The following is a 15,441-nucleotide window of genomic DNA, read 5'->3' as shown; positions in this document are numbered from 1 at the left end:
TTCTGTCTCTGTGAATTCGACTTCCCTAGGAACCTCGGATAAGTGGAATCATACTGTATTTGCCCCTCTGTGACTGGCTTAGTCCCTTAGCACGATGTCCTCAAGGCTCATGCCTGTGGCTGGCCGTGTTTAGAAGACAGACTCTGGCAGCTTGGAAGCGGAGTGAGCTAGGAAGCAAGGATGCTTCCAGGATCCGGGGTCGGAGCTGGGAGAGTGGGATGCTTGTCTGCGGGACGTCCAACTTCTGGCGTGTCCTCCCGTCCCTTCCTCAGCCCCCACCACTGCCCCAGCTCCTGGGGGGCAGAGGAGTCTCCAGGCCTTGCTACAGCTCATGCATCAAAAAGGGCCTGGTGAAACATTTAAATCTTTCCATCATCCAAATGAAGTAAGTGAGGGGGATTTGGATATTCTTCCTTCCCTCCCCCAGTGTCAGTGAAACAGAAAACAACCTGGGGGGAGAATAACATAGGAGAACGAGTGAGTGTCTTGGTCACCCATCTGTGCATGTGCACCCTCAGAGTCAGCAGTGCCCTGAGAACTGCTGTGTGGTAAGAGGCGGAGAGAATCATTTCCATGTTATCTTAACCTAAATAAGGATGAGTGTCCAGCAAGAAAAGCTTTCTCACTGAATCCAGCCCCGGCACCCGGCGGTTGCATCCCTGCTCCTCAAATGAGATCTCAGAGCCCGCTTCTTTCGCCTCTTTCCTCTGCCCACAGCCACTCCCCTTTGATCAGCGGTCCTCTCCCCGTGACTGGGGTGCTGGCAGGAGTGTCCTCTGCCTCTGGTCTTGCCCCATCCCTATGAAGTCTTACACGAAACTGCAGATGAATCCTCCCAGAGCCCAGCTTGGTGGTGCCATTCCCTGCTCTGAGCATTACCGGTTGCCGTTGTCTAGGGCATGAGTTCCAGGGTGGGAAGGATGCCCCACGGGGCACGTTAGACCTTCTGGAGGAGCTCTTTCCAATGACACCCACCCCCTGGAGGTTCTCCCTGGCCTGTGCCTTCTGTCCCAATCTAAGAATCATGGGTCTGCAGAATAAACTTTGCATGACCTTCAAGGCCCTCCCTGAGCCAGCCCCAACCTAACCTCACCAAGCTTAACCTCCACGACTTTTTCCCACAGACTCTAACATCCAACCAAATTGAACAGCTCATTGTTCCCAGTGAGATCACTCACCCGCACCTCCGTTTTTGCCTTTGCCTAGAATGGCCTTCCTCCTATCGTCACATATTCAGATCCTCCCTCCTACAATGCCAGCTCCAATGCTACCTCCTCCGGGAAGTCCTCTCCCATTCCTCCCTCTGCGTGCCCTCCCTTCTTCCCTGAATCCCCACAGCCGTCTCGTGTGGGCTCCCTTCTCGTGGCTGTGACTTCCTGTGAGAAGATCCTTCTCTCCGATCACAGCGTGAACTCCCCAAGGTCGCCGCCCGTGCAGTCGCATTCCCGCTGGTTCCCCTCACAGGGCCTGCTGCGTGTCTTTTAGGCTTCAGGGTTTGTTAAATCAATGAACAGATGAGACAATTGTTTATTTTAGTCAAGTATACAATTAGAAAATCATTCACCATGAGGGTTCCTGAAGATAATGGGGATCCTACTTGTTTCCCAGCTCTATGCTTGCTGCATACCATTTGTGTTATCGCAGGCGAAATCCAATGAGATAACAACAGGAAAACATATCTTCGCTTCTCTCATGGGTTTCTGTTAACTTTCAGTTCTCATTTGCCCGGTGTTTTCTCAGTCGCACTACAGATTTTTAATGTGTCCTCATTGGCCTATTCATTTTTCTTATTTTTGGAAAACAAAACAAAAAACTTTAGATTTTGTCCAATAGTCCTAAGAAATTCTCCCTCTAGAGAATGTCATTTAAGTCAAAACAAGGGTAAGTTACTGTGCGAGTTGAATCGTGGCACCCACAAAGATAGACTCAGGCCCCAACCCTCTGTCTCAGTCGGTCTGGCCTGCTATCGCAGATACCACAGGCTGGGTGGCTTAAACAACAGACATTCATTTCTCACAGCCGGGGGGCTGAAAATCCAAGATCAGAGTGCCAGCGTGACCAAGTCCTGGCAAGGGCCCACTTTTAAGCTGTAGACAACTACCTTCCTGTATCCTCCCATGGCAGAAAGAGCCGGCTGGCTCTCTGGCCTCCTCTTATAAGGGCACTAGTCCCTTTCATGAGGGTGCCACCCTCACGGCCTATCACCTCCCAACAGCCCAACTCCAAGTACTGTCACCTTGGGATTAGGATTTCAACGCAAATGTTCAGTACACTGCATCCCTGGAGCCTGTGAATGTGACCTTATTTGGAAATAGGGCTTGTAGATGTAACTGAGTTAAGAATCTGGAGATAAGATCATCCTGGACTTAGGGTGGTCCCTAAATCCAGTGACTGGTATCTTTCTAAGAGAAAGGAGAGGGAGATCTGAGACACAGGCCATGTGTAGCGGGGGCAGAGATGGGTGACGCTGCCACGAGCCTGGAGCTGGCAGAAGCTGGGAGAGGCAAGGAAGGATCCTCCCCTGGAACCTTTGGAGACAGCACGACCCTGCTGTCACCTTGATTTTGGACTTCTGGCCTCCAGAACTGTGAGAAAACAAATTTCTTCTGTTCTAAGCCATCAGGTTTGTCATATCTTGTCCTGGAAACTAACGTGTTAACGCATTGCCTCAGTCCACAAAACGACTCCCAGACTCACTTCTCACCCTCACCCTAACCCTCGCCTCCTACACGCCACGCCCCACCTCCCATCCTTCCCGCGTTTTCCTTTCCCTGGTCTTGCTGGGCTTTACTCTCGCACCTCCCACTTCTGGTCCCCTTCTCTTTTCTTCCTGCTTCTCTTTCCCCGCCTCCCCTTGGCATGCCGGGCGTGGGGGGACCCCTGAACCCCGTGCCACCGCCCCGTGTCATCCCCTATGATGAACGCTGGGTTTATGCTTTTTATGCTTCACACTTCGCCGTGGGAGAGCAGGAGCCTCTCATTTGAAGCAAAAACCACAGAAAATAAGCAAATGACCGCGCATCATGTCATTACTGAGTCTTAGCCCGCCTCCACCCTGGCCCCCCTCGCCATCTCTCTCGTCCGGTCATCATCTCTCCTGATACCCAGTAATTTCAGTCATTTTCTATGTGCGTTTCTGTTGCTTTCCTGAGAATTCTCATTTTCCAAAGGAGAAAGGCCACATCGTCTTTCCCCAGCCTGGCTGGTGCGGGGGCTGATGTGCTGGGGGAGATTACGGTGTGACAAGGATGGGTTGGGAACGTGTCACCCCATTTTCTAGCGACCCTCAGCGGCAGGGGGCGAGCAGAGACAACCTAGGGGAAAGAAGAGATTTCTAATTACTCCCTTCCTGGTCTCTGTTCTTCCCCTGCAGCCTTCCTGCGCCCCTGAGCTTTCTCTCGCCCAGCCAGAAAAGACACTGGTGAATGAAGAATAAGATGCTCTAGCAGTACACATAAAATGTCATTAAATGGCCTCGCGGGGCTCTGCTATCACCCCCCAAACCCCATTCATAAATCACCTTGGACAGGTGTGTGTGTGTGCGCGCGCGCACGCAAAACTCCTCTTTTTGTGTCCTTTAAAATTTCTTTATCAAAGAAATACATGTACAATAGTTTAAAAATCAAATAATATCAAAAGGCTTATTTTTTTCAACCCCCTGTCCCATCCATTCCCTCCCCGCCCCACCGGGCCCCTCTCCTCTGAGGTGACCGTTTTGAACTTTTTGAGGTATTTACTTTCATTTTTCTAAACGCCCTTACCCTGCTGTTGCTGATAGAAACGTTTGAGACGTCAGCCCTGTATTCTGCTGTGGAGCAGGAAGATTCAGCTGTCATTCACCACACTCCCTGCTTGCCCCCTCTTCCCAGCAACCACGTTAATAAAAAGGCGACCAGCTCGACCAGCTCGTATTTATAGGGCTGTCACCAGGCATCAGGCGCTGTTATCTTCTGACGTGCTAGTCCCCCTTTCCTCCCCGACACTGCGCTTCCTCCCTCGGGTCCCTCCCTGGCTGGGCTCCCTCATGGGGTCCTTCCCTTCTCCCCGCCCTCTGCAGGACGGGGCACCAGGGCTCCTCTCTTCTCCATCTGCTCTCCCCGCGCCCTGGCAGTCTCACCAGGCTCATGCCTCCAAGTGTCGTCCCTACACCGGTGGCTCCCAGGCTCCTGTCTTCAGCCCTGACCCTCCCCTGACCCCAGATGCATGTGTCCAACTCTCTTGTGCACAGATAAATTTCTTCTGTTCTCTCAACAGCTGTACCTCCTGTACACCGTAAAATTCCTCAATATTCTTAGTAAGGACAGACATTCTGAATAGATGAGACTTCTAAAGACCAGGAGAGAGTTGCCACTACTGCGCACATCAATTTCCATTCAGTCTTCTTTTCTCTAGATTCAATTACCTCAACTCCTTTAGCTATTGCATAAATGGTGACATGGACCAGCCGGATCAGCAAATGAAAATTTTCACACCCAGTTATTATAATCTCAAATGAGATTTGTAATTGGCTCTTAAGGAATCAATTATTAATAGGCATTTCAATAACTCTCCTTCCACATTCAAATTGCTGAAGAGTTTGTTGTTGTTTTAAAAAGAAGCCCTTGTCATATCGCTACTCATTTTCAATTTGTGGTCATTCTGCCTCCCTCCAGACCTTTACATGCCAAACCTTGGGTCATTACAGTCATTCTTCATTTTGTCAGTTTAATCAATTTGAAGGTAACAAGAGTTTTACTGTAGAAAATAAATAACAATCCATTTTCATGTTAAAATGGTTTTTAAAGAAATAGCAATTTGTCAAATCTGTCATTCCATAAGTCTAGACATACTAAAATTTTATGTTTTAAATTGTTATGATCATCTTTAAAAAACAAAATATCTTGAAATAGTTATATCACAAGGTATTAAATATCAGATATAGAAACTGCAAGATAAAATGTGAGATTAGAAAGGACAAGCAATTTTTTTTTCTTTTTTTTTTTAAAGGGCTCTGAGGAGGCGTTATGCACAGAGTCGATAAAGAACGGAAGTCCTTTGGTAGCTCAGGCGCAGATGTATCCATATGCACAGTGGTGGTGAGGACAAGCAATGTTTTAAATTATCCTTCCAATTAGAAATTACAACACTTAATGTTCATCTATCACCATCATTGTTATGTAGTCCCGGTAATGAATCGAATTCGAGTCTGGATCAATTGCAGCAGATAACATTTCTTCCATTTCCTCTTGAGAAAAAGGCTCACCTGGAGGGACAAGAAGGGAAAATCATCACTTACAATCATCTGACTCTTTTTTCTTTCTCTTTCCACTAGCCAGCTTAATGGCCACGGAGCCACACAGGCCCCCACTGTGTCCCTAAGTTACCCTCCCCGGAGCTGTACAGCCATCATATCATGATAGTCTAGACATTCAAAAAGCATGCTGTTAATAGCACAACAAAGTGGCTACAGTCAGCAATAAGTTATGGTTTAAAATAACGAAAAGAGTAAAATTGGAATGTTCCTAACACAAAGAAATGATAAACACCTGAGGTGATGGATACCCCAATTACCCTGATTTGATTAATTCACATTGTATGCCTGTATCAAAACATCTCATGCACCCTATAAATATATATAACTACTATGTACCCATAATAAAAAAAAATTAAAAAAATTTTTAAAGAACATTCTGTTGTACACCCTGGCAGATTTTGGACTTATTTTACCCTGCAGATATCATAGATCGAGCAACTTACATTAATAGAATCCATCATTTGGGCCAAAACAGCAGGAGTACATAAACACATCATGAACAAAGTTGTTTATTTATTTAAAATTAAAACTATTGAAATTATCAAAGGATTAACCTGAAGCCTCAGTTTTATAGGCAATCTAATCCTTATGTTTAGTAAGAGCTTGACGAGACGATGAAATGGTTGCTGCTATACGAAATTGCTGAAGAGCAGATAACAGAGACTCGAAACTGTAACGATTATATTTCTGGGTATTTTTTTTATGTTTTTTTATGTTTTTGAGACAGAGTCTCACTCTGTTGCCCAGGCTAGAGTGCCGTGGCACCAGCCTAGCTCACAGCAACCTCAAACTCCTGGGCTCAAGCGATCCTCCTGCCTCAGCCTCCTGAGTAGCTGGGACTACAATTAGCCACGACGCCCAGCTAATTTTTCTATTTTTAGTAGAGATGGGGTCTCACTCTTGTTCAGGCTGGTCTCGAACTCCTGAGCTCAAGCAATCCTCCCTCCTCGGCCTCCCAGAGTGCTAGGATTATAGGCGTGAGCCACTGCGCCCAGCCAACATCTCTGGATATTTCTTAGCCGGGTCTGGCCAACCTAGTGATGCCAGCTGAACGCAGTGAGAGATACCACTCATCAACTGTTTCAAAACTCCAAACTTGCTACAGTTTGGCTTAGTGTTGGTGTCCAATGAAACCAAAAGTTGGATAGAAAATCTGTGGGCTTTAGTTGGATTCAGATAACAGCTGAGAGCCATCTTGGAACTGGTTTCACTAAGGTGAGAAGCAAACTCAAGAAGAATGTTGGAAAGGCTGTAGATCATTTAGGTTAGAACTTTGTCCCTACATTAAACAAAAATAGAGAAACAGCCAAATCATCATCTTATCCCTAAAGAGTCTTGTTCAATAGGTGAGTTACCAAGGCCTGAGGCCTACTTACCTTAAATCACCTGCCACTACAAACAATGCTTTCTAAATTAGAATTCAGTTACTAATATGGAAATGATTCAAATAGTGATTTTGATGACACTGAAGGTAGTGCTATCAAACAAGGGAATGTGCAGAGTTCTTTTGCAATCATGCTTACAACGAAAGAAAACAAAGAATGCCTAAAATGCTAAAAAGACAAATTCTGAATCTCTCTTACACCTGATTGTTAAATACTAAATCTACTGCCAAATGAGCTTCTGTGTAAATCCTTAAAGAATACTAATAGCAAACATTCATTGAGCATTACTGTGTGCCAGGCACTGGCCTAAATGCCTCACATATATTAACTAAATTAATCTCCCAACCACCTAATGAGAGGCAAGAACTGCTCTTATTCCCATCTATACTGAGGACACCAGCACACAAAGAAACAAGGCAGCCCACCCCAACGAGTGAGTGGTGGAACTGGGCTCTGAAAGCCAGCAGTTCAGCTCATGGCGCATACCCCACTGCACAAGACCTTGCTCATAGTAAAATATGATTGCACTGCTTCCTTGGGCAAGGAAAGAAATAAGTGGTATTTGATTAAGGATGGGAGGAAAATAGCTTAATGGTTAAAAGCATGAGTTTGGAAGCCAGTCCGCTTGGGTTCAGTGCTGACTGTCTCTTACTATTAAATAGCTTTAAGATCTTGAGCAACTCACTTAACCACTCTATGCCTCAGTTTACCTGTCTATAAAAAGAAGATGATAATAATACTAGCCATCGCATAGAGTTGTTAGGATGATCAAATGTGTTATTATTTGAATAGTACTTAGAACAATACCTGGCACATAAGTAGCAACATGTAAATGTTTGTTTTAAAAAAAATTTTGAGGGTCGGGCATGGTGGCTCATGCCTGTAATCCTAGCACTCTGGGAGGCCAATGAGGGAGGATTGCTTGAGCTCAGGAGTTTATGACCAGTGTGAGCAAGAGCAAGACCCCATCTCTACTAAAAATAGAAAAAATTAGCCAGATAGAAAAAAAGAAAAAATCAGCCAGGCATGGTGGACTGCATCTGTAGGCCTAGCTACTTGGGAGGCTGAGGCAGGAGGATCGCTTGAGCCCAGAAGTTTGAGGTTGCTGTTGGCTAGGCTGATGTCACGGTACTCTAGCCTCAACAACAGAGTAAGATTCTGTCTAAATAAATAAATAGATAAATATTGAGATTGTCTCTGCTGCTAAATACTATCTGATGCAATACACATTCCTGGACACATGTGGACTTCCATCTTGTAGGAACTTGGCTCAGTATGATTTATGTTTATCATATGACATCTGGGCATTTAGAATGCATATTCTCAAACTGATTAATGTGTCTGATGCTCTGTGGATACCATGAAAAGACTGTGCAAGTAACTTTAATCCATATTGTTATAAAGCATAGATATATTCAAAAACATTTTGTGGAATTCTGAGAATCTCAAAGCACCAATTCTTACCAGACTATTTAACTAGACTAGTCAACTCCAATTACACTTACCTGATGGGTCTGTTATATTAAATAATTCTATAGAACTTTACATCTTATATATCACTATCAAACATATCAGTTCATACAATATGGAAGATACTTAGTCATATTTATTGAATGATTGTAACCATCTATATTCTTGTCTGAAAATAATTGTTCTATGCTTAGTCCACTGAGATACCCAATAGTTGATCTTTAAGTATTAATACTATTAACTCTGCAAATATACCTTTTCGGAAATTATCACACAGCACCTCCAAGCAACCACACGACTGTATCGTCTCTGTATATATTGCAATCTCTTCCTGATTTCCCTATTTTTGTCAGTAGCATTACCATAACACCGGTCATCCAAGTCAAAGCCTTGTTGTTACTTTTCACTCAGCTCCCATCTTTGTCCCTAGCACTTTGTTACCCATGATGACCCATGGATCCTGATGTAGACAGTCCCTCTGTATCAGTCCTTTCTTTCCATTGCCATTGTCCTTATTAGCATACCTTCAAAATGCTGAAATAGCCTCCTAACAGGTCTCCCTTGTCTAACCTCTTTCTCCCTCATCTAACAAACCTACCAGCACCAGAACAGCCTTCCCACACTCACTCTTGCACCTTGTGACTCATCTGCTCAAAATCCTACAATACTTGTCCATTGCCCACAAGATGAATTCCAAAGTCCTGAGCCCAGGCTTCCACAATTTAGTCCCAGTAAATCTATCTAAATTAATTTCCTACCGTTTGCCGGCATTACCTCTGGGTGAGCTGGGCCTGTCTTCTCACGGGCTTCTGAAATACCAGGCTCATTCCTACCTTCCAGTGTTTGTTCATACTGTTTTCCCATCTATAATGCCTCCCTTTCAGCAGCACCTTCACCTGGTCTTCCTTTGTCTACTCATTCATTACTTAATTCAACAAACATTTATTGAGATCTACTCTGTGTGAGGGTATTATAATGCATTAGATTTTACCCCTGCCCTAAACAACTCACCATATAAATTCCACCATGTTAAGAACCCTATTTTCTCTTTAAGTCTTTCCAGACCAAGCTTTCCAGGATGGTCTAGACTGCATTGATCTTCTGATATTTATTTTTCTATTGTCTTCTACTGTGAATTATTTTATAAGTAAGTTTTATTTCCCCATTAAGATTGTAACATCCTTGCGGGAGAAGCAAATTTCAGTATCATTATACCTTACTATACTTACTAAATGCTAAACATACAGTAAGTACACAATATTAATGAAATTGAACTGCTTTGGCCATTTTGACAAAATTCATGTTGCCTAATATAACCTAGGATTTACTTCCTTTAAAGTTAAACTAATCCTTAGGATTAAGAGGCTGATGCTTTCAAAGTCATAACAGTCCCATCAAAATTAATCCCTAAGACAGTTTTAACAATGGCATAAGAGTTCTTGGGAGGCAGCTCTGATTGTCATTCTTACTCTCACTACCTGTATTCCCATCTAATGGTGGATCAAGTAAAAATGGTCAAACCAGTTATGCATGTAGATGCAGTCTTAGTCATCCCTACTCCAAACTACTGGCTCTTAGATTCTGTCTCAAGTGTTCAGTGACTCTGAATCATTCAGGACTTAATTTGTAAACCAGTGAACTGAACAAAGGAGACAATTCTAACGTTGTATGGGAGGAGGAGCAGTGACCAGTATGAGGATGGTTTCAAGAGACTGCCCGCCAGGCTGTTGACCCTCAGGGAAAACAAATTTACACATTGGCCTAAGCCGAGAGAATTCCTAAAGGAAATATAAGTGTGCAGGTATTATGTGTGTGTATGTTCCATGTTCACAGCAAATATATGGTTGCATTAATATAAAAATTTTTGTGTGTGACTTCATATTCAGTTGAGGCTGTTTTATCTGTAACTTCACCAACTGAAAAACTCTTCAAAAAGAAATTTTTTTAAAAAAGGAATTTTTATGTACTCCAATTGAAATGTTCAATCTAGTAATAGGAATTAATTTATGGCGATTGATAGTTCATGTTTTCCGGGTTGCGCACCTTTTATCTGGAGACACCCTGAATGGAATGACTGCAATTTACAGAAGCCATCGTTACACTTGGCAAAAGCTATGAGGCAACAATCCCTCTCCCCTTACTTTACCCTTTGTCTTCTCAACCCCCACAAAACAGAAACCATCCCAAAACCAAAATAATAGGAAGAGTTTCATCCACCTGAGTGACTGAAACAAAAAAAGAATAGGAAGAGTAAATAACTCTTTTGAACCAGAATGACTGATTTTAAAGTATCCTCTATAACTTTTGCATAACTATTAAAAATCATTAATTCCTTTATGTAAATCACTGTTACATTATAAATCACTCTTACCTTCTTCAGTCATATACTTGATCAGTTCTTCCTTAGTAAGAAACCCACGTTTAGCTGAATCTAAAACCTAAGGGGAAAGAAAGGATAGATACTATATTTTTTGTTTGGTGAATAAGTTTTACATGATGAGTTTTTCATATAAATATATATATATATACATAATCTGGAGCTTACGTACTTCAAAAGCATGAAGGAGGACATCTTCTGGAACTGGTCTGTATCTACGATCATGCAATAAAATGAGTAAATGCCATAGTATTTACCTCATTCTTTACATAATAAATGACCACCTAAAACTAAATAAAAGCTGCTAACATACTGGGGTGATAATACTTCCCTCACTGAAATCTTTTTGGATTTCTAGACATGAAAGTTGAAAGTATCACACCCCTACAGGACATAGTGCAAAATCACTGACATGTTTGATGCTGTCTACAAGCTTTTTGGAAATCAATTTATCTGGTCACAAAACCTCTACAATAAACCAACTATGGGTAAGCTAAGGCTATACTTTTGCTAGAAAAATAATTAAGAGTCTTATTTATCATTGATAATTCAAAACAGAAGATAATAAGAATGATTTATGATATTTGTAGCTTATCTGCCCTTTAATCATGCTTTGCTTGGATTAATAATAGTGTGGTTGATATTTCTAAGCACATACCACTGGCAGTTCAGAAGTATACTGAAAGGTTAGAAGGAAGCTATCCTAAGATTTATTGGTTAAATATAATACACAAAGTGAAAAAGCCAAGTGTTTTGAAATTAATGTAATTCTGATCATTACTTTGTCTTAACAATTGCATTTACTGGCTGGGCGAGGTGGCTCACGCCTGTAATCCTAGCATTCTGGGAGGCCAAGGCAGGAGAATCGCTTGAGCTCAGGAGTTCGAGATCAGCCTTAGCAAGAGCGAGACCCTGTCTCTACTAAAAATAGAAAATATTAGCCAGGCGTGGTGGCGTGCACCTGTAGTCCCAGCTACTAGGGAGGGTGAGGCAGGAGGTTCCTTTGAGCCCAGGAGTTTGAGGTTGCTGCGAGCTAGGCTGACGCCATGGCACTGTAGCCTGGGAGACGGAGCAAGACTCTTGTCTCAAAAAAAAAAAAAAAATGCATTTACTTATTTACCTCCTTTCTAGTAGTATTTCAGTCATCACTGGAAGAAATTTTTCGAATCGAATGTATCCAGTGGGTTCTTCATCCTCCACCTAAACATTCAATAGATAGCCATTTATTCATTCAACAAATGCAACTACTTTTTCCAAGCACTGTGCCAAGTGCTAGGGATTTGCTGGTGAGCGCACTCGGGCATGATCCCTGCTCGCAGAGCTTATGTTCTGGTAGGGGAGGCACATATTAATCAAGAAACAACAAAGCAGACAGACTATAAATTTATGTAAGCACAATTAAGTGAAGGAGCAAGAGTCTATAGAAGACATAAGAAAGGAAACAGTTTAGACCAGGAGATCAGGGAAGTCATTCATGAGGAAGTCATACTCAAGCTGGTTTACAAAGGATGAGCAAAAGGTAATGCGACAAAGACAGCAGGGGAGACTCTCACATAGAAGAAATTACGGGCACTGAGACTCGCGGTGACACACAGGAGGCTCCGAGGCTGGAGCACAGGGAGCAAGGAGAACGTTTCAAGATGAGGCTGGAGAGAGAGGCAGGGACCACCTTGCATGGCCTTATCTCCCATGAAAGTGACTTTGATTGTTATCTTAAGAACAATGGGGAGTCACTGAAGTTCTCATAGATGTGTGCTTTGAAAGATCACAATGGTTGAGGGTGAGGCAGCTTCTTCAGCATTCTAAGCAGATATGAGGAGGGCTTGGATTGCCATGAAGAGAGAGTGGATGGTTTGAAGAAATATTTAAGAAGTAAAATCGATAGTACGTGGTGCTGCATCCATTATGGGTAAGGATGAGGAAAAGAGTGGTGTCAAAGATGACACCTGGGACTCTAACTTGCACCACTGGGATAAGGTGATGCCTGTCCCTGAGATGAGGAACACTGAATTAGGGACCTGGTTAGGGGACCAATCACCATCTTAAGGACCAAACTTATCTCAAATCATAATAGTTATTAAATACCTACATGGTAAATGGAACTTTGTTTACCAGCACTAAATTAAGAGAGCACTGTAGCTGAGAAAGAGCATGTTTGGCGCTCGGCACTACTAGAAGAGAATGAAACAGATCCCTGCCCGTGGGTTTAACTTTGATGGAAAAGCTGAACAAAACACCATGGACCTTAACTTTTAAGTCAGGCTATTTATAAGGAGCTATAAATTTTCCACCCCCTTTCGAAAATCCTATTAAAAGACTCATAGATCCCAATTCAATGGATGAGCTTTTAACAGATTCATTCTTTGAGCAAAAACATAAGAAATCTATAGGATGCTGCTAAGTGGAGCACACTGTCATCCAAATGACAACTATTTTTTAACGTTTATACTAAATTCACAACTAGTGTGAGTGGAGCCCTCAGACTACACTATCAGCAGAGAAAATTTAATCCATTTAATGACAGAATGATGTGTTCCAGAATTTCTGAGTCCACCAAAGCATGAACAATTGTCTTCAGCTGCCCCTAGGTCCAAGGTGAGCGTTTTGCAAATTAACATTCATACGGCTCTGATGCACTTGAGTAGCACTCTGCGGCTCCCGACCCCGGCAGCCTCTTACAAATCAAATGTCAATCTCACGAGATTACCTATGGAGTGATAATTTTAACATTAAAATCTTGAGTTGCTATTCTGATTACTGCAGAAATTTGCTCCGGAAGCATGAACAATGCTTGCTTCCCCTTCCTCCACCCCCGGCAAACCACCGTCGAGCAGATGGTCTCAACCTTTAAAAGGTCAAAACCCCTCCTTATCTTACAAGCATCCTCATCAATCTAAAACCGCTTTTAGTTCTTCCAAAGGAAAACTACACTGCTCTAGTTATAGATGGTTATAGACAGCTCTATAATTCTGTCTCCACCATGTAAGAACTCACAAATGACACATAATATGTGCCTCGTATTGCTTCCCTGGTCCCCTCACAACTCACAAATCTTCATTGATGCGAACACTGTGGTGAAAACTGCAGATCATTCTTCCCTAATAGATCTTTGTGGAGCCAAAACTATACGAAAATAAGTTAAAACAAGATATCCAACTAATCAAAATAACAGAAGAGATATAAATTTTCTTTGGCATTTTTTAAAAGAGGGATGATGAATAAACAGAGGGCTGTGGTTAAAAAGTAAGAAGAAAAATGGTTAAGTCCATCTTCAACTTGGGTAGAAATTGTAAAAATCTTTCTATGACTCAACACTGTCCTCTAGAGGCCATATCTAATGTGTTCATTTGTACAAAAACATGTATAAGCAATGGCATTAAAAATAACATATAATTCTAAATATAGCATTCATGGGATGTTTAATATGTACCAGACACTATCTTATAAAAGTATTTTTATATTTAAATACCTTTTTATTTTAGAATAGTTCTAGATACACGGAAGAGTTGCAAAGATAGAACAGTGTCCCTGTTCACCTCCCCACCCAGTTTCCCCTATTTTTTTTCCCCAGTTTTACTGAGGTATGATTGATGGATAATAATTGTATATATGTAAGGTATACTGCATGATGTTTTGCTATACATGTAAATTGAGAAATGATTACCACAATCAAGCTAATTAACATATCCATCACTGTACTGGTTACCTTTTTTGTATGTGTGGTAAGAACACTTAAGATCTACTCTTAGCAAATGTCAACTATACAAAAATTATAATATTAACTATAGTTACTGTGGTGTACATTAGGTCTCCAGAATTATTCCTCTTATAACTGAAAGTTTGTACCCTTTGACCAATACCCCCCAATTTCCCCCCAACACCTGACCCTGGTAACCATCCTTTTGCTCTGTTTCTATGAGTTCAACTTTTTAAGAGTCCAGTTAAAAGAAAGATCATGCAGTATTTGTCTTTCTGTGCCAGGCTTATTTCATTTAGCATAATGTTCTCCAGGATCATACATGTCTCAAATGGCAGGATTTCCTTCTTTTTTAAGACTGAATGATATTCCACTTAGAGTGCGTGTGTGTGTGTGTGTGTGTGTGTGTGTGTGTGTGTGTAGACATACCACATCTTCTTCATCCATTCATCTGTCGATGACACGTAGTTTACATATCTTGGCTACTGTGAATACTGCTGCAGTGAACATGGCAGTGCAGGTAACTCTTTGAGATTCTAATTTCGTTTCCTTTGGGATATGTACCCAGAAGTGGTGTTGCTGAATCTTATGGTAATTCTACTTTTAGTTTTTTGAGGAACCTCTATTTTCCATAATGGCTGTACCAATTTATATTCCCACCAACAGTGCATAGGGTTCCTTTTTCTCCGCATCGTCACCACCACTTGTTATCTTTTGACTATCTTGATAAAAGCCATCCTAATAGGTATGAGGTAATATCTCACTGTGGTTTTGATTTGCATTTCCCTGATGATACGTGATTTGAGCACATTTCCCTATACCTGTTGGCCATTAGTGTGTCTTCTTTGGAAAAATGTCAGGTCCTTTGTCCATTTTATAATTGGGCTGTTTTTGGTTGTGCAATTGAATTGTATGAGTTCCTTATACTTCTTGGATATTGACCCCTTATGAAATGTATGGTTTGCAAATATTTTCTCCCATTTCTTAGGATGCCATTTCATTTTATTGATTGTTTCTTCTGCTGTGCAGAAACTTTTTAGTTTGATGTAGTCCCACTTGTTTATTTTTGCTTTTGTTGCCTATGCTTTTGGTGTCGTCTGCAGCCTCAAGGCCACATGGGGTCCTCTAGATCCCCAAGTGTGGTCCCTCAACCAAATCCAAACTGGCCCTAAACGCTGTTTTAAAATATAGTATATCCTCTGTTGTAAAAGCCAGGAGT

General features: G+C 42.1%; 1 protein-coding gene across 1 annotated transcript in view; it reads right to left on the bottom strand.

Moving 5' to 3' along the window:
- Window positions 1–5,099: 5,099 nt before the first annotated feature.
- EFCAB2 (EF-hand calcium binding domain 2) overlaps window positions 5,100–15,441 on the bottom strand; it is a 48,206-nt gene continuing 37,864 nt past the window's right edge. The window contains exons 4-7 of the mRNA XM_012644338.1: window positions 11,646–11,725; window positions 10,698–10,740; window positions 10,520–10,586; window positions 5,100–5,242 (exon numbers count right to left, since the gene is read on the bottom strand). Coding sequence (XP_012499792.1) covers window positions 5,127–5,242; window positions 10,520–10,586; window positions 10,698–10,740; window positions 11,646–11,725 — 306 coding nt within the window. The 3' untranslated portion in view covers window positions 5,100–5,126. The remainder of the gene's footprint in view (window positions 5,243–10,519; window positions 10,587–10,697; window positions 10,741–11,645; window positions 11,726–15,441) is intronic.

The sequence above is a fragment of the Propithecus coquereli genome, unplaced genomic scaffold (assembly GCF_000956105.1).
Source record: "Propithecus coquereli isolate 6110/MARCELLA unplaced genomic scaffold, Pcoq_1.0 Scaffold210, whole genome shotgun sequence".
NCBI lineage: Eukaryota > Metazoa > Chordata > Mammalia > Primates > Indriidae > Propithecus > Propithecus coquereli.
Note: the sequence above shows the minus strand (reverse complement) of the source record. Positions and strands in the feature narration are given on the sequence as shown.